Source organism: Sorex fumeus, unplaced genomic scaffold (genome assembly GCF_029834395.1).
Source record: "Sorex fumeus unplaced genomic scaffold, SorFum_2.1 ptg000044l, whole genome shotgun sequence".
In the NCBI taxonomy this organism is placed as follows: domain Eukaryota; kingdom Metazoa; phylum Chordata; class Mammalia; order Eulipotyphla; family Soricidae; genus Sorex; species Sorex fumeus.
The window spans coordinates 500,270-520,335 of NW_026606101.1; the positions used below are offsets into that span (position 1 = coordinate 500,270).

At 59.2% G+C, this 20,066-nt stretch overlaps 2 protein-coding genes across 2 annotated transcripts; one reads left to right on the forward strand and one right to left on the reverse strand.

Moving 5' to 3' along the window:
- The first annotated feature begins 318 nt into the window (after window positions 1-318).
- ACOT8 (acyl-CoA thioesterase 8) lies at window positions 319-10,314 on the forward strand. The gene is made up of 6 exons (XM_056121234.1): window positions 319-499; window positions 1,930-2,066; window positions 4,043-4,268; window positions 7,095-7,249; window positions 7,730-7,924; window positions 10,110-10,314. Exons 1-6 carry the CDS (start codon window positions 372-374, stop codon window positions 10,226-10,228), a joined length of 960 nt encoding a protein of 319 aa, XP_055977209.1. The 5' UTR covers window positions 319-371; the 3' UTR covers window positions 10,229-10,314.
- A 300-nt stretch (window positions 10,315-10,614) lies between these two features.
- SNX21 (sorting nexin family member 21) lies at window positions 10,615-18,340 on the reverse strand. Its single transcript, XM_056121241.1, has 3 exons — window positions 17,969-18,340; window positions 17,477-17,634; window positions 10,615-11,393 (listed from the first exon to the last, which is right to left on the reverse strand). The coding sequence occupies exons 1-3, from the start codon at window positions 18,243-18,245 to the stop codon at window positions 10,716-10,718; spliced, it is 1,113 nt and encodes a 370-aa protein (XP_055977216.1). The 5' UTR covers window positions 18,246-18,340; the 3' UTR covers window positions 10,615-10,715.
- Between the last annotated feature and the right edge of the window lie 1,726 nt (window positions 18,341-20,066).

Sequence of the window (20,066 nt, forward strand, 5' to 3'; positions counted from 1 at the left end):
GGCCGGAGCCGGTCCCCCCAGGAGCCCCGGGCCAGGCACTCCCGCCGGGGATGGGGGCGTCGCGGCTAACGGGACTCAGCCTTAATTCATTCCACCGGGGGGCTCCGCCCCGGGACGTGCTGGCAGCCAATCACACCTGCGGAGCTCAGATGGACACGCCCGTCCTCCAATCGCCGGCGAGGGATCGCGACCCGGCCGCGGGCTGACACAGGCGCTGACCAATCGGAGCCTGCGCTCCGCGCTCTGCGGCCGGGCACTTCCGGTTCCCCGGGCCAGCTGCCGGAAGCTGCGGTAGTTCTGAGTAGTTCTCAGCCGGCGCCTCTTAAGTAAACGAGCGCGGGGTCCCGGGCCGGGAGTGGGAGCGAGCGACAATGTCCTCCCCGCAGGTCCAGGAGGACAAGCAGGGCGATGGCGATGGCGACGGCGGCCCGGGGGACCTCCGCAGCGTCCTGGTCACTAGCGTGCTTAACCTTGAGACGCTGGACGAGGATCTTTTCAGGTAGCCGGTTGTGCAAGGTGCAGACCCCCTCCTTGCAGGGACCTACAGGACCCCCCTCCCTTGCCCCCCCAGAGGGACCACGCCCCCCAGAGGGTGCTGCTCAGGGGCGAGGACGGGCTGCATCCGTGCGGGTTGCAGGCTTTGCCTCGTTGGCGGGGTGGGGGAGACCTCAACCCCGGGGCCCTGGTAGTCCGATGCTCTCTGGTGGGGGGTCTCCGCTCCCTTCACCCCTGGGCAAATCGAATGCTGCGTTTAGACTTGCCTCTAGCCTTGGAGGTTGACCCGCTGCGCCCCCCACTCCGCTCCATCACCGCGTGTTGGGGTCCCCAAACCCAGGCCAAGGCCGCTTTCCATCCTGTCCTGCGCCTGAAATGCTGGCCTGCAAGCTGAGGACTTCATCGTTTTGCTTGTTGGTTTGGTTTGGGGGGTGTGTGGGGGGGGCAGCAATCGCAGCTCAGGGGTAACCTCTGGCTCTGCACTCAGGGGTCACTCGGGAGGGTGCTCAGCGGGCCATGTAGAATGCCAGAGATGGAATCTGGGTTGGCCGGGTACAGGGCAAGCGCCCTCCCTCCTCCATCCTGTCGCCCCAGCTCCTGAGGACTTAATCCTGCCAGATGACAAGATCAAAATGCCTCATTGGGGGGCTGGAGCAATAGTACAGCGGATAGGGCGTGTTTGCCTTGCACGCAGCCAACCCAGGTTCGATTCCCAGCATCCCATAGGGTCCCCTGAGCACCGCCAGGAGTAATACCTGAGTGCATGAACCAGGAGAGTAACCCCTGTGCATCGCCGGGTGTGACCCAAAAAGCAAAAAAAAAAAAGCCTCATTGGAAGCTATCTTAGATGTAAACCACACACATGCACACACACACACACCTGCAAAGAAGTTGGGTGTAAGCAGTAGGCGCTGGGTTCACTATGGTCCCCTCTGATCTTCCACTGGCCTGGGCAGTGGGAGGAACACTGGATGTGTGTGTGGGGGCGGTCACTCACATTGCTAGTGTTCCAGCTGTGTGACCTCATTCCAGTCACTTTCCCTCTCTGACCCCAATTCTCTTGATTTAAGTTTGCTTGGGGGGCCATGCCTGGCTGGACTCAGGGCTTACCCCTGAGGTGCAAGGCAAATGCCCTCCCCGCTGTGCAGTGGCTAACGATCCCAGCTTGGGAGCTTGGAATAAAACCGTGGGCGCATCACCAAAGCCCAGAGAAGGGCAGGGTGGTCGTGAAGGCCATTCGGTATAGCTGTAGCTGTGCTTGCTCGGAGAATCCAGTCCCCTCTACCTCCCCTACCCTCCCCCACCAACCCACTACCTACCCCCCACCCCCACCGTGATGGCTGGAGCCCAGTTAGCAGACTATGGAGGGAGGCTCAGAGACGCCAAGGACTTTGGCCCAGCCTGAGCGTGTTTTCTGTTTTCTTCTTCCCACAGAGGCACCCATCACTGGGTCCCCACCTCGCAGCGGCTGTTTGGGGGGCAGATCGTGGGCCAGGCCCTGGTGGCGGCTGCCAAGTCCGTGACTGATGAACTTCACGTACATTCACTGCACTGCTATTTCGTCCGGGCAGGTAACCACCACTGCCTTTCCCCAGCCCGCCGCAGGGGGTGGGGGTGGGGACCCAGGTGCCACTGCTTCCTTGTTCCCGGGGCTCTGGGAGGTGAAAGGAGATGGGAGGAGGAGGAGGAGGAGGAGGAGGAGGAGGAGGAGGAGGGACCAAGGCCCCCAGATATCCCTTGTGCTGGTTGGTTCTGAACTGTTACTGAATTGCGTTGGGGGACCAGTTTCATTGTCTCTGGGGGCCTGCTACCATGCTGGGGGTTCTGCTGGGGGTCTCATGAGGGAGAGACCACCAAGCCCCAGAACCCGGAGAGCTTTGCTTTCCCACGAACTCGGGCTGGGACCTTCAGGAAGGTCGCTGGGAGGTCAGCGCTGCTCTTTCCCGGGGCAGGACAGAAGAAAGTCATTCTGTTAATGGTTCTGTTTCATGCTCTGGAGCCCCTGTGCTCCGGGGCTGTTCCTGCCAGTGTGTTTGAGGGGAACAGGGAGTTCGCCTGGAAGGGGCCTGGAAGCAGGTGGGGAGCAAACCCTCTTCTGGCAGAGCTCACCCTCCCTCCTGGGACTTTTTATTTTTTTAATTTTTGCTTTTTGGGTCACACCGGGTGACGCACGGGGATTAGTCCTGGCTCATGCACTCAGGAATTACTCCTGGCAGTGCTCGGGGGAGACCATATGGGATGCTGGGAATGGAACCCGGGTCGGCCACGTGCAAGGCAAATGCCCTACCTGCTTACTATAGCCCCGAGGGTCTTTGAGCAAGCTGGTCTTGACTGCTGTTCCCAGCTCTGGGATTGCAGAGCGAAGTGTGTGATTTCTTCAGAACCGAGCTGGGCTGCCTCTTCAAGCCCGTGCTCTCCCAGGAGATGTGTCCCAGGCGTGTCTCTATGTCTCTCTGCTTTCTGCTCTCTGGAGGAGCCCGTGTTCTCTCTTGACCAGGTTCTCCCTTTCTCTCCCCTCAAATCTTTGAAAGTAAGTTTGGTTCCCTAAAAGCTGCCTTGCTCTGGGGCCAGAGAGCGGGTGGTAGGCTTGCTTTGCATGCAGCTGACCTGGGCTGACCTGGGTTTGATCGCTGGCATTGTAGGATAGCCCTCCCTTCCCCCCTCCACACCCATCCTCCTCTTTGCACCCCCTCAGCCCTCCGGGAATGATTCCTGAGTGCACAGTCAGGAGAGCAAAACAATACAAAAGCAAACAGACAAGCAAAAAATACCATACACACAAACTTAACCCTGAGTGCCGCCAGCTGTGGTCCCCAAGCAAGCAAGTATCTCTGGGGTCAGAGCAACAGAACGGTGGACACGGGGCTTGCCTTACACATAATCGCCCATCGGGGTTCGATCCCTGACACCCCATAGGGTCCCCTGAGCCCTGCCAGGAGTGACCCCTGAGTAAAGAGCCAAGAGTAAACTCTGAGCACAATCCGGTGTGACCCCCAAACAAAACACAACGAACCAAGAAAAAGTCCAAAGCTGGAGCAATAGCACCGAGGGCAGGGTGTTTGCATGTGCCTGACTGGGGTTCGATTCCCAGCATCCCATAAGGTCCCCGAGCACTGCCAGGAGTGATTCCTGAGTGCAGAGCCAGGAGGAACCCCTGAGCATTGGCTGGGTGTGACACAAAAAGCGGGGAAAAAAAAAAACAAACCAGAAACAGAAACAAAAAGCCCAAAGGATTCTGAGGGTGTGAATGTTGGGAAAGCTGCACAGAGGGGAAATGACTCTCCCCAGGTCGCAGGCAGGTCGTGGCCACACCGGGACTGCATGCAGAGAATCTGACGGGAGGGGGGGTGGTTCCAGGGGGGCATGGCCTGTGCTGGAGCCCCCCACCCCCGCGTGGGCCCCTTCCACTCCGCGCGCCCTACCCGCGGCCCCCCCGGCTCTTCACAGGCTTCGGCTGGGAGAAAAACCCGAGCAGGAAGGGGAGAGCCCGTCGCCGAGGGGATGGCCGGGCCGCGGGAGCCCACCGTGCCCCTCGTGTCCACCGCAGGCGACCCCAAGGTGCCCGTGCTGTACCAGGTGGAGCGCACGCGCTCCGGGACCAGCTTCTCGGTGCGCGCCGTGAAGGCCGTGCAGCACGGCAAGCCCATCTTCATCTGCCAGGCGTCCTTCCAGCTGGCGCAGCCCAGCCCCCTGCAGCACCAGTTCTCCATGCCCGCCGTGCCCCCGCCCGAGGAGCTGCTGGACCAGAAGGTCCTGATGGACCGGTACCTCAGGTGAGCTGCACCGCCGCCCGGGAGGGGTCCGTGCACCCAGGAGTGGGTATCCTGGAGTGAGCTTTGATGGACGTGGGAAAAAATGGACCAGGGCCCCGGGGGCGGTTCCACGGGCTGGAGAACAGACAGTCTCTGCGGGTGGGAACTCTGGGTTCCGTTGTTCCTGTTCCCCTGAGCACCTCTGGGTGTCACCCCGCCCCCCCATAACAAAAATACGTAAATGAGGATGATACGTTAGAACTGAGCCATTGTTTAGCGGGGAGGGCAGCTACCTTGCACTGCAGCAGACCAGAGTTTCCTCCCTGGCGTTCCGTATGGTCCCCCGAGCACTGCTAGGAGTGATTCCTGAGTGCAGAGCCAGGAGGAACCCCTGAGCATCGCCAGGTGTGGCCAGAAAAAAAAAAAAGAAGTATATAAAAGAGTATTGTGTATAGCCTAATTTTTTTTCCTTTTTGGGTCATACCTGGCGATGCTCAGGGATTCCTCCTGGCTCATGCACTCAGGAATTGCTCCTGGCAGTGCTCAGGGGACCCCATGGGATGCTGGGAATCGAACCTAGGTCGGCCGTGTGCAAGGCAAACGCCCTCCCCGCTGTGCGATCGCTCCAACCCCTCAAATCTAGACTCCTGCTACTTGCTGTGTGCCTTTGGACTAGTTGTTGTGTCACGCCGGTGCCCTCAGCGATAAGCCGGTGCCAGCTGGGAACCCCATCAGAGGCGGCTGCATGAGGACTGAGTGAGTGGAGAGGGGACGCGCTGAATGAGAGCCAGGCAGGGCAGTGATGCCACCACCGCCTGCAGAGGGCTCGGCACTGGCCCAGTGCAGGGTGTTTGCTCACCTGGAGGGAACAGACTGTTTGCACCAGCCCCGTGCTGGCTCGCAGCCCAGCCACTGGCCTGTTGACTGCATCACGTCAGGTCCCGCAGAGTCAACAACTCAGCCCTCCGTCCCCTGCTCACGTTTCAGACTCGTCAACACCTGTGGCCAGTGGCTGCCATGGGACCCTGCCCCATGAGGACTGTAGCACTGTCCTCCCGTTGTTCATCGATTTGCTCGAGCGGGCACCAGTAACGTCTCCATGGTGAGACTTATTGTTACTGTGTTTGGCAGATCGAATACGCCCTGGGGAACTTGCCAGGCTTTGCTGTACGGGTGAGATACTCTCGGTTTAGCTTGCCGGGCTCTCCAAGAGGGGCGGAGGAATCGAACCCAGCTCGGCCAAGCCTGCCGCATGCAAGGCAGATGCCCTACCACTGTGCTGTGGCTCCAGCCCATGAGGACAGGGCTGTGAAAATGCAGACGTCAGTGGAGCAGGGGGGTGGGGGGGGGGGGGGAACGGGGCTGTTGCCTGTGACGCTGTGGTGACCCCAGGGCAAGGGTGGAAGTTCAAGTCGCAGCTGATTTCCGGGCCAGGTCAGTGAAGTGTGGCCTGGCGTGTAGCTCAGCAGAAGCATGTGTCTCTCCTCATGTGAGGCTTTGGGCTCCATCCTCGGCACAACGAGGGGGGGGGGACGGGGATGAATGTGTGTGTGGTATAGAGCATGGATGGGTGCTAGGCTCCCCCCCCCTCAGTCCAGTCGATTTCTCTTCTTCCTAAGCTGGCCACTTAACGGCCACTTAACACCCTGAGCTGAGTTTATTGCTCAGATCAGACCCGCGTCTGCATGTCGCCTGGCAGGACTGCGTGCCAGGCGCCCCCTGTAGGACAGGCCTTAGGAGGGCAAGGTGCTGACATCATTCATCCCTGCTGCCTTGTCGCCTGGTCTTCTCCAGCGTTTGCTTTGGTTTTGTTGCTTTTTGGGTCACACCCGGCGATGCTCAGGGCTGACTCTTGGCCCTGCACTCAGGAATCACTTCTGGCGTGTGGCGGTGCTCAGGGGACCATACGGGATGCTGGGAATCAAACCTGGGTTGGCTGTGTGCAAGGCAAATGCCCTACGCACTGTGCTATTGCTCCGGCGTTTGCTTCAAGCTGGGTTCCTCACTAGCCACGTACTATAGATGGTGAAGAGTGCTAACGTTTTTTTTTTTCTTTTAGCTTTTTGGGTCACACCCCGTGATGCTCAGGGGTGACTCCTGGCTCTGCACTCAGAAATTACTCCTGGTGGTGCTCAGGGGACCATATGGGATGCTGGGAATCGAACTCGGGTCAGCTGCATGCAAGGCAAACGCCCTACCCGCTGTGCTATCGCTCCAGCTCCACGATCGCTAATTTTAGCCAGGCTGTCTGGCTCCTTGGTGGCAAAGAAAGAATTCAAAGACTGTACAGTACATCCTAATTTAACTTGGAAGTGATATTTTTTGGGGGGTGGGAGGGAGGGGTGTGCCTTGGCACCAGGGCTCGAACCTGGGGTCTCACACATGCAAGACAAGTGTTCTTCTCCGCCCCTCGCCCACCCCCAGCCACATCCCAGGCTCTACTTTCTGGGAACCATGACCTTGAATAATGGCAGTCCTCACGCTGAGTCAGGATTGTTTCTTTCTCATCAACATTAACAAAATCGTTGAGGGGCCGGAGCGACAGGACAGTGAAGAGGTCGTTTGCCTTACACGTGGCTGACCTGGGTTCGATCCCTATATGGTCCCCCCCAAGCACTGCCAGGAGTGGTCCCTGAGTGCAGTCAGGAGGAAGCCTGCCCTGAGCATCACTAGGTGTGTCCCCAAGACCAAAAAATAAAAAGCAAAAACAACCCAAACCCCAAACCCAACAAAATAGTTGAACAAGATGGCGTTTCCCGAGACTCTGGTTCCCAGAGAGGAGGGGGCATCTGTTGGGGAAAGGAGCTGAGACCTCTGTCTGGTCCCTTCCCCTGCCTTGACTTTCAGTGACCCTAACCAAGAGAAGTACCGAGTGGGCTTGAACCGGATGGCAGCTCAGGAGGTGCCCATTGAGATCCGGGTGGTCAGCCCACCCGCGCTGAGACAGCTGCAGGACCCGGAGCCCAAACAGATGTTTTGGGTGCGTGCTCGTGGCCATATCGGTAAGAAGACCCCCGGGGCTGAAAGGTGACTTCCAGGTCTCCAACCATTCGGAGTTACTTCCCTCCTCTCAGCCCCTGTTGCATGCTTCCTTTTTTGTTTTGGGGGCCAGGCCCAGCAGTACTTGGCGTTGGGGGTGGGTGGGGGGCGCTCTCGGCAATGCTGGCATCGAACCCGGGGCCCAGGACCCTCTCATCCTGCCCGGGGCCTCTTTCTCAGAGGCTCAGAGTTGGTTCGACTTCTCACCAGGGAGACGCCCATCCTGCAAACGGACAGGCAAAGCCCCCTGAACTCTTCCCTTCCCAGGCCCCACGGGGCTGTCACGGAGAGGGATGGCTCAGGCACACAGCAGGGGCCTGACGCTCTCCGCAGGGACAGTGACCAGTCCTGCCTGGCACATCTGTGCCCACAGCCCCCTTCCCCTGCGGGCCCCCGCGCTGTGAGCGGGCGCCCAGAGCTGATGGGTCTGGGGGCTGCCACAGGGCAGGGGGACATCAAGATGCACTGCTGCGTGGCCGCCTACATCTCTGACTACGCCTTCCTGGGCACCGCGCTGCTGCCCCATGACGCCCACTACAACCTGCGCTTCATGGCCTCCCTGGACCACTCCATGTGGTTCCACGCCCCCTTCCGAGCTGACCACTGGATGCTGTATGAGTGCGAGAGCCCCTGGGCTGGTGAGTGTGGGTGGACCTGGGCATGGGGGGAGGGTGGAACTGGTGAGTGTGGGTGGCCCCGGGCATTGGGGCAGGGTGGGGCTTGTGAGTGTGGGTGGTCCCAGGCACAGGGTGGGATGGAGCTGGTGTTGGTAGTCCCAGGATGGGCGCGAGAGAGGCTTGCTTTCTTGGGTGATGCCACTCCACCCTCTCTTCCCAAGGGGTACCACACAGGTCACTCCCCGCTGACCCCATCTTTGTCTTCAGAGGACAAAACAGAGCTTGAGGACAGGATGTCTGCCCCTCTCACATTTTTTTTTTTTTACTTTTTGGGTCACACCTGGCGATGCACAGGGGTTACTCCTCGCAATGCACTCAGTAATTACCCCTGGCAGTGCTCAGAGGACCCTATGGGATGCTGGGAATTGAATCCGGGTCGGCCGCGTGCAAGGCAGACACCCTACCCGCTGTGCTATCACTCCAGCCCCAGCCCTCTCGCATTTTTGTGGGTGGCACTGGGCAGTGCTCAGGGCTTCCTCCTGGCTCTGCATTCAGGGATCTCTCCTGGGGGGCTCAGGGGGGCCTTATGGGGCACCAGGGATGGAACCTGGGTTGGTGGCCTCAAGGCAAGTGCCTTCCCTGCTGTTACTCTCTCTGGCTTACTCATCCCCTTGCCCACCCCCGTCTGGGTGTGCTGTGGGCTGTCGGGCGGGTGTCACGCCTTAGTGGCTGCAGTCTGCAATGGCTTGTGCCAGGGATCAGATGCGGAGCCGCCTGAGCACTGCGGCTGAGAGCTGACGCTTCAAGGCTGGATTCTGAGCCACGGGGCTCTGCTTGTGAATGACATCTCCGACCCCACTGAAGCACTTCAGTCTGGACCTTGGGGAAGTCCAACTCTCCTCCCAGCCTGTCTCCCCAGCTAAGCCAGAGGCTTCCAACTGGGCCCCCCGCCCGCCCACATTTTAGGGAGGAGGGATCGGTGCCCCTCTCCCTAGAAAATCTACTTTTTTTTTTCTCTTTTGCACCATATAGGGTGCGAGGGATTGAACAGGGTTGACCAACTAGAAGGCAGGCACCTTTCCTGCTGTGCTATCACTTTACCCCTAGAAGCCCACCCCTTTAAGCGAGCAGAAAATGCCCCTGATTGCTCCTGAGGCTGCTTACTGTGTCCCCTCTTTTCAGAGGCCCCACAGGATAAGTGGCATCTCCCACCTGGAGGAACACTGATCTCAACAAACAGGGCCACTTTTCTCCTTGGGCTTTTTTTGCGGGGGGTCACACACAGGGATGCTCAGGGCTTACCCTGGGTCTGCATTCAGGCATCACTCTGGTGGTGCCTGGGGACCACCCGATGCCGGGGAACGAACCAGGGTAGGCTACGTGCACAGTCAACACCTTCCCTCCTGGAGGGTCACTCTGGCCCCAAGCAGGGCTGCATTAGCGAGTATTACCCAAACCCTGTGGCCTGCTAGATAGCCACAGGGGGGAAGTTTTTCAAGATTCTCAAGTTCCACCCCCAAAGACACTGACTGTGGGTGTTGGGACTGACTTCAGGAAGTCCCAGATACATTTTTTTGTTTTGTTTGAAGCCACACCCAAGGACGCTCGGGACTTGCTCCGTTGCGGGCGGGCAATCAAGAGGGTCCGGCTGGCAGGCAGGCCATGTCCAGGTGTGGTCAACCTGGGGGTCATGCTTGATTTTTTTTTTTTTTTGCTTTTTGGGTCACACCCAGCAATGCTCAGGGGTTACTCCTGGCTTTGCACTCAGGAATGACTCCTGGCGTTTCTCGGGGGGCCATATGGGATGCTGGGAATCGAACCCGGGTCGGACGCATGCAAGGCCAACGCCCTACCCACTGTGCTATTGCTCCAGCCCCTCCTGCTTGCTTTTTGATTTCACGGTAGAGGCAGAAGGGGGGGGAGGGGAACTGGTGGGTTTCCCACCCCAGTGGCCAGGGTGGAGCCCGGTGCTCGGACTCCTCCCTTGCCATTTGAGGAACCCATGACGTATGTGAAAATGTTTTTCTGTCCAGTGGGGATCCCCTGGGAGGCGTGACCCCCCGTAGTCTGCCATCACCGACCGGGAGAGGGCTTCCTGTGACCACAGCACTCTGGGCAGTGGCAGGGGTGAGGGGTGCAAACTGGCCAGGAAGCACCCAGAGAAGGGCTGGAGCAGGCCCTTTTCAACTCTTCTTCTTGTCCACAGGTGGCTGCCGGGGCCTGGTTCAGGGCCGGCTGTGGCGTCGGGACGGGGTCCTGGCTGTATCCTGTGCCCAGGAGGGCGTGATCCGAGTGGTGCCCAGGGTCGCCGAGAGCAAACTGTAGCTGAGGGACCTGCGTGGCCTGGGGCTTCGGGGACTTCCCTCTGGCCCATTTGGGGGGCCTGGAGCTCGTGGCAGGGGCTGTGCCTCTGTCTCTCACATTCCAATAAAGAGCCAGAGACCACTAGAGCCGGCTGCCTTTAATCCCCTGGGGCCAGAACTCAGTGCCCCCCACCCCCAGCAACCCAGGGGGGAATCCAGAGGCAGGGGGCCTGGCCCTTCAGCCCAGCAGCCTCAGAGGCCCCCCCAGGGAGAGGCCTGTGGTCACTGGCCTGGGCCAGGCCCCCTGCAGACAGGCCTAAGTCCAGCTCCCGTCCTGCACCGTCCTGGCCTCGGCTCAACCGAGAAGCAGCAGATGTTTCAGTCCGCTACAAAATCTTCGTGGGACTCCCAGGGTGTGTGTGTGTGTGGGGGGGGGGTTCCCAGCACCCCCTCCGGCCTCGGGGCCACTGTGCGTCTCCTCTCCGTTCCCCTTCAGCGGGCCAGTACCGCTAGTCCAGTACCTCCTTGATGAGCAGTTCCTTGAGACTGGGGGGCGGCATGGAGGTCAGGCCAGCCTCCTGCAGTGCCTGGAGCCGGGCCTCCGACTGGCGCTTGTCCAGGCCCAGGTGCCAGGAGAGGCGGACATGAGCTTCCAGGAAGGGCGCCAGCAGCGGGTGTGGCGGACCCTCATCCCCCAGCAGCTGCAAGGCCCTCTCGCAGCACGCCCGGGCCTCCCCGGGGTCCTCCAGCTCCTGGTGGCACACGGCTAGCCCGGCCAGGGTCAGCAGCGGACGGTCAGGGCCCGAGGAGGTGCCCAGCTGGGCCTGCAGCTGCCAGGCATTGGCCCAGAGCGCCAGCGCCTCGCGGTAGAGGCCGGTGCAGGTGAGGCCCTGTGCCCGCCGCAGCTCGGGCAGCACGAAGAAGTCGTGCAGGGCCGGGGCTTGGCGCAGCTCGGGCACGGACTGCAGGTGGCCCAGGAACTGCTCGAAGGCCCGGCTGCGGCGGGCGATGGTCTCGGCGGTGAAGTTGCGACGCAGACGCTTCCGGGGGAAGGACAGGGCGGTCATGGGGCCCCGGAACTGGCGCTGCAGGTCCCGGTGCAGCCGCTCGAAGTCCGAGTAGCGGCGGGAAATCTGCGCGGGCTGGCGGGCCGGAGGGCCGGGGCCCGTCAAGACGAGGGTGTAGAGCTGCAGGGAGGACCAGGGGTGAGCGCCGGCCCCGGGGAGGGCAGCCGAGGCCCCCTCCTCCCGCCCCCCACCCCTGCTCCCCAGCCTCTCCCCTTCACCCCGGAGACGGCCAGCCCCGTCTTACCTGAGGCTGGTCTGAAATGGCCCAGGCCCAGGGCAGCACGGGGAGAGAAAGACAGAGACGAGCTTCAGTGCCTGGGGCTGCTGCCTGCGTGGCCCCCCGCTTCCCCTTCACGCTCCTGACAGCCTCTCCGGGTGACCCCAGGGGTGGTCGGAAATCCAGGCCGGCCTCGGGACCTCTTGAGCCAATCTCGGGGACCAGCCCAGAGCTCCGTTCCGCTCTGGACACACAGGCACACCTCCCTGACCACGTCCTTCCCCCCGCCCCAGATACGTCACAGTAGGGATCGAGCTGCGCTCGTGCAGGTCACTGGCCTGGGACACCAGCTCCTGCCTCCCTGGGTGATGCCAGGCCAGGCCAGGCCAGCCCCTCCTGGGACTGCGGCCTTCCAGGGAATGAAGCCCCCCCCACCCCCGACCCCCCAGGTCAGTGTCTACTCGAGGGTGATGAGGGGTGACACCGTTCCCAGATGTCAGTGGGTATTTCCACCGCCACCTGCCCCCACCCCTGACTTGCTCCAAGTGGTTTCTCTGACCACAAATTGAGAAGCTCTCAGTTTGGTTTTTCAAAAGCACTTCTCCAACCTCCAGGGATCAGAAAGTGAGTCTCAGGCCAGGCCGCAGCGGGGAGGCCAGGGGGTAAGCGGGTTTCGGTTTCCGGGGTCCTACTGTTAGGGTCCTCTCTGTCTCTACTGCGAGTGAGGCGCTCCACACACAGCAAGGTTAGAGTTATCTTTCAGACTTCAGTAAGAAAACAAGAGGTTTATTGACAGGGGGAAAAAAAAAAAAGCGTTAGTCCAGCAGCAATGGGGCAGAATTGAAAAGATGGTCTGGGAAACACCCATGAAGCTTCCCCCCACCTCTGAGAACCCAGAGATGGATTAATCTGTGCTCATGCTAAGCGAACAGATTTAAGAAGAAAAAGGGGGGATTAGCATGCGTTAGATGTTAAAGTGTTAAACTAATCCCAAACCTTGATTTTTTTTTTCTGCTGTAGTAGTTTTGTGAATACACCAGAATTCCAGAATTCAGAATTCATAGCAGATGAAGTTGACCTATATGATTCTCTCGACAGTGCACATGAATGTTTAGGATTACAAACATTGTTTGCTTTGGGTTTTTTTTCCCGGGGGTATGGGGGGAGGAACACCCAGCATCGCTTAGGGGCAGAGCCCAGCACAGTGCTCCAAAGACCACGTGGTGCCAGGGGTTGAAACCCGGGGCGCCCACGTGCAAAGTGTGCTCCATCCCCCTCTGAGCCAGTTTCCATACCCAAGGATGAAAGACTTTTTTAAACAATTTTTATAAATTTTTTCAGGGCTGGAACGATAGCACAGCGGGTAGGGCGTTTGCCTTGCACACGATTCGATTCCCAGCATCCCATATGGTCCCCTGAGCACTGCCAGGAGCAATTCCTCAGTGCAGAGCCAGGAGTAACCCCTGAGCATTGCCGGGTGTGACCAAAAAGCAAAATAAATAATAAATAAATAAATAATTTTTCAAAAAATTTTAAGTTTTTTAAAAAAATAATGTAGGAGTACTGCTATTTGTTCATTGTTTAAGCTGACTGAATTGGGCACGAACTCCACGGATTAAAGATATTTTGGAGGAGGGGGTTTGGGCCACACCCAGAAGTGCTCAGGGGCTATTCCTAGGCTCTGTGCTCAGAAGTGGTGGCTGGCAGTGCTCAAGGGACCGTATGTGATGCTGCGGAATCCAAACCAGGGTCTGGGTGACACAACTGTAAGGCAAGTGTCCTACCGCCTGTGCTCCTGCACTCTCTCTCCAGCCCCAGGATTAAAAGTCGTAACCGTAGGCTGACGTCTTAGTATCTTGTTTTTACTTTGGAGAGCCCGGCAGGCTACCGAAAGGATCCTGTCCGTATGGCAGAGTCTGGCAAATTTCCCGTGTCTGTACTCAATATGCCAAATACCAGTAACAATGATGGGTCTCATTCTCCTAATCCTGAAAGAGCATTGAAATGGCTCTTCTAAAATCTCAGGGCTGGGACTGGAGAGATAGCACAGCAGGTAGGGCATTTGCCTTGCATGCAGCTGACCCTGGCTCAATTCTCAGCATCCCATATGTTTCCCTAAGCACCGCCAGGAGGAACTTCTGAGTGCAGGGCCAGGAGTAACCCCTGTGCATCGCAGGGTGTGACCCAAAAAGCAAAAAAAAAAAAAAAAAAAAAAAAAGTCTCAGGGGACGTTACTGGTGCCTGCTTGAGGCAATCGACGAACAACAGGATGATCGTGACCGTGAACCATGGGCCGGGTGAGACGGCTTACCGGGCGATGTATGCAGGAGCCATGGTGGGTCCCTGCTACCACGTGGTCCCCTAGCACTGCTGGGTGTGGCCTCCCAACAAAAAACATATAGACACTTATTTTATTCAGAACAGACCAGATACGCAGGTGCCTATGGTACGTCTATAAAACAGACTGCAGGCCACACTTTTTTTTTTTTGGTGGGGGGGCCTCCCAGGAGGTAGCCCAGGGCATCCAGGGGTCACTCCTGGCAATGCAGGACAGTTCGGTGCTCAAGTCCCCTGGGGCTACACCCAGTGGTGCTGGGGATCAAACCTGGGTCCTTGCACATGCACGCCAGGAATCCCCCAAACACTGAGCTAATTCTCTAGTCCCCAATTTTTAAAATTGATTTTTGGGTCGGACCGATAGTACAGCAGGTGCAGGGTGCTGGCCGTGCACACGGCTGACCCAGGTTCAATCCCCGGCACCCCATATGGTCCCCCAAGCACCGCCAGGAGTGATCTCTGAGCAAAGAGCCAGGAGGAACCCTTGAGCAGGTGTGTGGCCTAACCCTGCCCACCCCCCCCCCCCAAGTAAAATAAAATTGGTTTTGGGAAGCCAGAAAGTTATTACAGTGGGAAAGGTGCGTAGGGTATTTGCCTTGCCTGGGTCTGACCCAGGTTCAACCCCCAACAACCTGAATTATCCCCTGACTGCCCCCCACCCCTCAGAGATTCCTGAGCATGACTAGGTGTGGTCCAAAGAACAAAAAGTAAATGTAAATAAATTTTTTCGGCAGGGGCTGGAGAATTAGTACAGCAGTTAAGGCACTTGTCTTGGGCCAGAGCAATAGTACAGCGGACAGGCCTTGGCCTTCAGTCCCTAACATCCTGGGAGTAATTCTTGAGTGCAGAACTAGGAGGAACCCCTGAGCATTGCCCGATGGGACCCCTGCACCCACCCCCAAAAAAGGGCACTTGTCTTGCATGCAGCAACGGGTCCCCTAAATACCACCCAGGAGTGATCCCTAAGCAGAGATCCAGGACTAAGCCAGCTAGATGTGGCCCCAAAACAGAAATTTTAAAATTCTGGCAAAACTCCCCTCCCTCAATACTGGGTGGAGAGGGCGCACAGGCTGTCACGTGGCCACGCTCGGTTCAGGTCCCAGCATTGCGTATGATCCCTCCCACGTGGTGAGGATTACTCCAGAGCACAGAGTCAGGAATGACCCCTGAAGCACTGCTGGGTGTGGCCCCAAACCAAACCCAAACCAAACCCTACTCCGCCCAACTCCCCAGGACTTTCTATTCCTAACTCTGCCCCTTGCCACTGAGACAGGCTGATAAGGACAGCAGTTCCACTGAGCTCAGCCCCTGTGCTGTGGCACCACCTCTAAGTCATTCTGGCAGCAAGAGAAGGTGAGAACCGCTGAGGACACGGGCTCAGAGTGGGCGATGGATACCCCAGTGTCCATCTTTCTTTCTTTCTTTTTTTTTTCCTGGGTCACGCGAGTGGTGCTCTGGCAGAACCCAGCCTCCTGGGTGCCCAGCCTACACGCCAGCCCTTTGTGTTCTCTCCCCGAATCCCTACCCCCCCCCCAAGCTTGTCTCCTTAATCTTCAAGGGCTCCCCATCACGGGGGCTCCAGAGCTGGGCACAGCCGCCCCCTTTCTTGGAGCTTAGAAAAGGGCAAAGGTGGGGCTGGAGTGATAGCACAGTGGGTAGGGCGTTTGCCTTGCACGCGGCCAACCCAGGTTCGATTCCCAGCATCCCATAGGGTCCCCTGAGCACCGCCAGGAGTAATTCCTGAGTGCAGAGCCAGGAGTAACCCCTGAGCACTGCTGGGTGTGACCCCCCCCCCCCAAAAAAAAGAAAAAGAAAAGGGCAAAGGCAATCCATTGTGCCAGCCTCTGTGGGGCGAGCCACGGTACTCCCCTCTTGGGCTGGGGCAGAGGGGTTTCCATGTAGACAGTATACTAAGGTGCTTGCGTTGCACAGGACTGACCCGGGTTCGATGCCTGGCATCCTATAAAGGCCCCTAAACACTGCCAGAATTCCTGAATGCAGAGTAAGCGGCTGTACCCCCTCACCCCCCCAAAAAAAAAACACAAAAAACAAAAACAGAAGGCTGTTCCCCCCCCCAAAACCCACAAAAAAACAAAAAGAGAAGTTGACTAGGGGGTTAGGGTTCCCATAGCCAAACGCTTCCCAAGGCCACAGCAAACTTGGCCTGCCTTTTTTTTTTGGGGGGGGGTCACACCCAGTGATGCTCAGGGGTTACTCTGGGCTCTGCACTCAGGAATCAGTCCTGGCGGTGCTCAGGGGACCCTATGGGATGCTGGGGTACAGACCCGGGTTGGCCACGTGAAAGGCAAATGCCTTCTCCGCTGTACTAACCGCCTGGCCCACGGGTCACAACCTAATCTTGTCATTGAGTTCTCAAAGTCTTCCCCGATAACTGATCTTTGGGACATTCGTCCTGTGCCGACCCCCCAGCCTAGGCCTAATGCCACGTAAAGCCTGAGGATCACAGTCCACCCCTGGGCGTGGCCTGCAGAGAAGGGCGGAGTGGCCACATGTGGGAGAGAAGTCCAGGCTGCTGAGTCAGAAGTGGTGGAAGGCGGTGAAGGCAGGGACTGGGAGGCGGGGCCTGGCCGGGTCAGGCTGGGTTTCAGGCAGCGACTTTGCCACCGACCCAGGCCGGCTGACCTCATTCTCCTGGGCAGAGGCCACAGCACAGCGGACAGGGACCCCCCCATGGCACACCCCCACTGATCTCCACCCACCTCGACAATCCTAAGTCTACCCTTAGGACGTGTGAGGGGGGAGCTGGAGATGTGATTCACCTGCGCGGTCCCCAGGTGGCAGGTGTTCCTGGTGAAACACAACAGGGGCCAGAGAGCTACGCAGCAGTTAGGGCAGTTAGGGCGCCCGCTTTGCCTCAGGCTGACCGGGCATTCCATTCAGTGTCCGTCCCACCCACCCACCCCCACCAGCACAGCCAGGAGTAAACTCCTGAGTGCAGAGCCAGCAGCCACCCCGGAGCATCACAAGAATCAAAAAATAAAAAACAACAAAGCTGTCACTTAATCCAGCACTTCTTCTTAAAGCCCAGGGCTTTCTTTGCTTTGCAGACCCCAGGGAATTCCGGTCACTCTGCATTCTCCCCCATTGGAGAAACAGGTCATTAAGGTGATAACTCACCCCAGGCCAAACAACTGGTGATTAGTTAGCTGGTCTGGTTTTAAAATCCATTCTTGAAATCACTAAACTTTGCAACCGGGGTCTCAAGTCTGACCCAGATTATATGCATATATGCATAGATACATATATATTTCCCCCCCTTGCAACTTGTTACAATTTATCTCAAAACCAGGATAAGAGGCTGCAGGTCAATGAGACCCCTTATCTTTCGGTTTGGGGGCCATACCTGTGGGTGCTCAAAGGTCTCCCTCACCGATGCCTAGAGGGGCTGTGGGGGGACCCAGCTACCAGGACCAATGTGCCCTACCCATCACCACTGTCATCTCTACTCAGTCTCAGAAAAACAAACAAAAAAATCATTTGGGTGGGAACTCGCTTGTGGCTTCTCTCTCCCCCCTGCTATAAGGAGGGGATGGGACACGCTCAGATGGACACACCAGACCCTCAACATCTCAACTCCCCCCCCCCCACTCTGGACTCCCAGCCGGGGCGCTCCTGGCCCTGCACTCACCACGTACTTGGAGGGGGGGTCCTTAACCACGGTGGCACTGGTCACCTCGAAGAGGAGCCGCTGGGGCACCAGGGTGTTCCGGGACTTTTTCCAGAAGCCCTGCCACTGGCGGGCCAGGAGCTGGCCGCCCCGCTGGCCCTCGGGCGGGGGGCTGTGGTCTGCAGGACACAGGGAGGCGGTCACACCGGGCCGGGGGGAACCGCGGGCCACACTCTCTCCCGTCCTCCAACAGGTGACGGGCGCAGAGGGGCAGGGCCACGGAAGAAACGCGCCCACCACCCCCCAAGGCATCCCCTGGGCATCGCGGCCGCCGCGCCGTGGACTCAGGGCCCGCGAACGCCCAGGACGGGGGGCTGCCTGGCTCCCTCCCTCCCCCCCAGCCTTGACCCCGGGCTCGGGGAGGTCAAGGTCACCCGGCCGAGAAGCGGGGTGGCCGCGCGGGGTGGGGAGGTGGTCCTCCCTCCTCTCCTCCTCCCCGCGCCCCGCACTCGCCTGCATCCTCGCCCGCCGCCCCGTCCCCCGCGGCCGGCGCCTCGGGGCCGGCCTCCTCGTCGTCCCCGTCGTCCCCGTCGTCCTCGTCCTCGGCGCTGGTGAAGCTCAGGGTGCCGCTGAGGCGGGAGGACAGGCCCTCGGCATCGTCGTCCTCCAGCTCCGAGCTCTCGGGGAACTGCTCGGCCTCGGGGCCCCCCGCCGCCGCCGCCGCCGCCGCCTCCCCGGGGCCGTCCCCGGCCAGGACGTGCCGCAGCCGGTGCAGCAGCCGCGAGGCCATGGGTGCGGGGTCCGCCGAGGCCACGCCCCTGCCCGCGGGGACCCCCGCCCGCGCCTCGGGTCACCCCCCGGGCGCGCCGCTGCTCCCGCGCCCCGCGCTGCGCTGCGTTGCGCCCCGCGCGCGCGCGCGCGCCTCGCCCCCCGGGGGGGCCGCGTTGCCGTCCCCGGGGCTTCACCCGGGCGCTCTGGGTTCCCCCGGGGCCCAGGCCGCGCTGGCTGCCGCTCCGGCCCCTTCCTGCCGCCGCCCCGCCTCCGGCCACGCCCGCTCCCCGGAGCCGCCCCGGGATCCCGGGCCCCGCGCGCCCGCAGGAATTCGAGGATGCTGGCTAGGCCCGAGTCCGCCCCGGCCGCCCCGGGCTTCTGCGCCGGGTCCTCGGGGTGGGTGGGAGTGGGGGTGGGGGGTGGGGCTCACTCCCGCCCCGACACGCGGGATGCACCGCCCGGGGTCGACTTCGGTTCCCGCTCGGCACTCCAGAACTTTCCGGGATCTGTCTGCAAACGCTGGAGCCAGCCCATCCCTCCAGCGGCGCGCTCGGGGGGGGGGGGGGGGGGCGGGGGTGGGGGGCCCCCGGGCTGGGATCTGTCTGAGTTTTTCTTCTTCGGTGGAGAACGCGAACTGTGTGTTGCAACTCCTGGAAGGACCCCAGCTCGGTGCAGGCTGGCAGCAGAAACTGATAAAGGCGCGGTTGACGTAACCACTGTTGTTTGTGGAGGGTTCACAGACTTTTACAGTTTCCCTTTGTGTCTTTCCCGGAGAAAGCATCCCGGGGAGCATGTAACTGAACCATCATGGTCCATTTTCCAGCTGAGGCAAGTTGACGTCTTACATCCCACAGCAAGGAAATGAAAACCATAAAGCCGTGAGCCCAGCAGTAGCACGACAGGGAGGAGCGCCCTTGCCTTGCTCTCTGGGGTCCCATATAGTACCCCCAGCACCACCTGGAGTGGTAAACCCTGTGACCCAATACTTCCCTCCACCCATTCCACCCACGCCAAATAAAAAGGTCAAAAGGACCCAGAGAGGGGGCTGGAGTGATTGCACAGCGGATAGGGCATTTGCCTTGCACGCAGCCAACCGGGGTTCGATTCCCAGCATCGTATATGGTTCCCGGAGCACTGCGAGGAGTGATTCCTGAGTGCAGAGCCAGGAGTAACCCCTGTGCAATGCCTGGGTGTGACCCAAAAAAGCAAAAAAAAAAAAAAAAAAAAAAAAAAGGACCCAGAGAGGCTGAATTCCCTGACCGAAGTCAGAGTTTGCCAGAAGGTTCTTTCTTTCTTTCTTTCTTTTTCTTTCTTTCTTTCTTTCTTTCTTTCTTTCTTTGCTTGGGGGTCACACGGAACAGTGCTCAGAGCTCACTCCTGGACCTGTTCCCTAACTGTGGAGACTGTGGGGATGAGGTGGGGGTGGGGAGGGAGAGCTGTCTGGGCTACAGCTATTTTGTAATCTCGGCTACGGTTGTGCTAGGCTGTTTTATCAGTGAAGAAGAGTTATTGTTTCCTGTCTGAAGGTCTTGATATCATTACGCTGCCAGTTCACTATCCACATCTCTACCACATAGAGTCTACCATTTTTTTTTTTGCAGTGCTGGGACTCTGACGCAGGGCCACACACAGTTACAGCAAGAGCTCTACTGCAGAGATGCATCCCCGGCCTCCCACCACTCTTTTTTTATTTGTTTGGTTTTGTTCTGGGCCTTGCCATAAAAATAAACTGAATTTCTGGTGGAGGGGGCCACTGTCGGTGGCGCTGGATGCCGCCAGATAGTGGTAGGAAGAGACCAGGGGTCGTACGGGGGCCCTGGGTTTGCAAGACGCATACAAC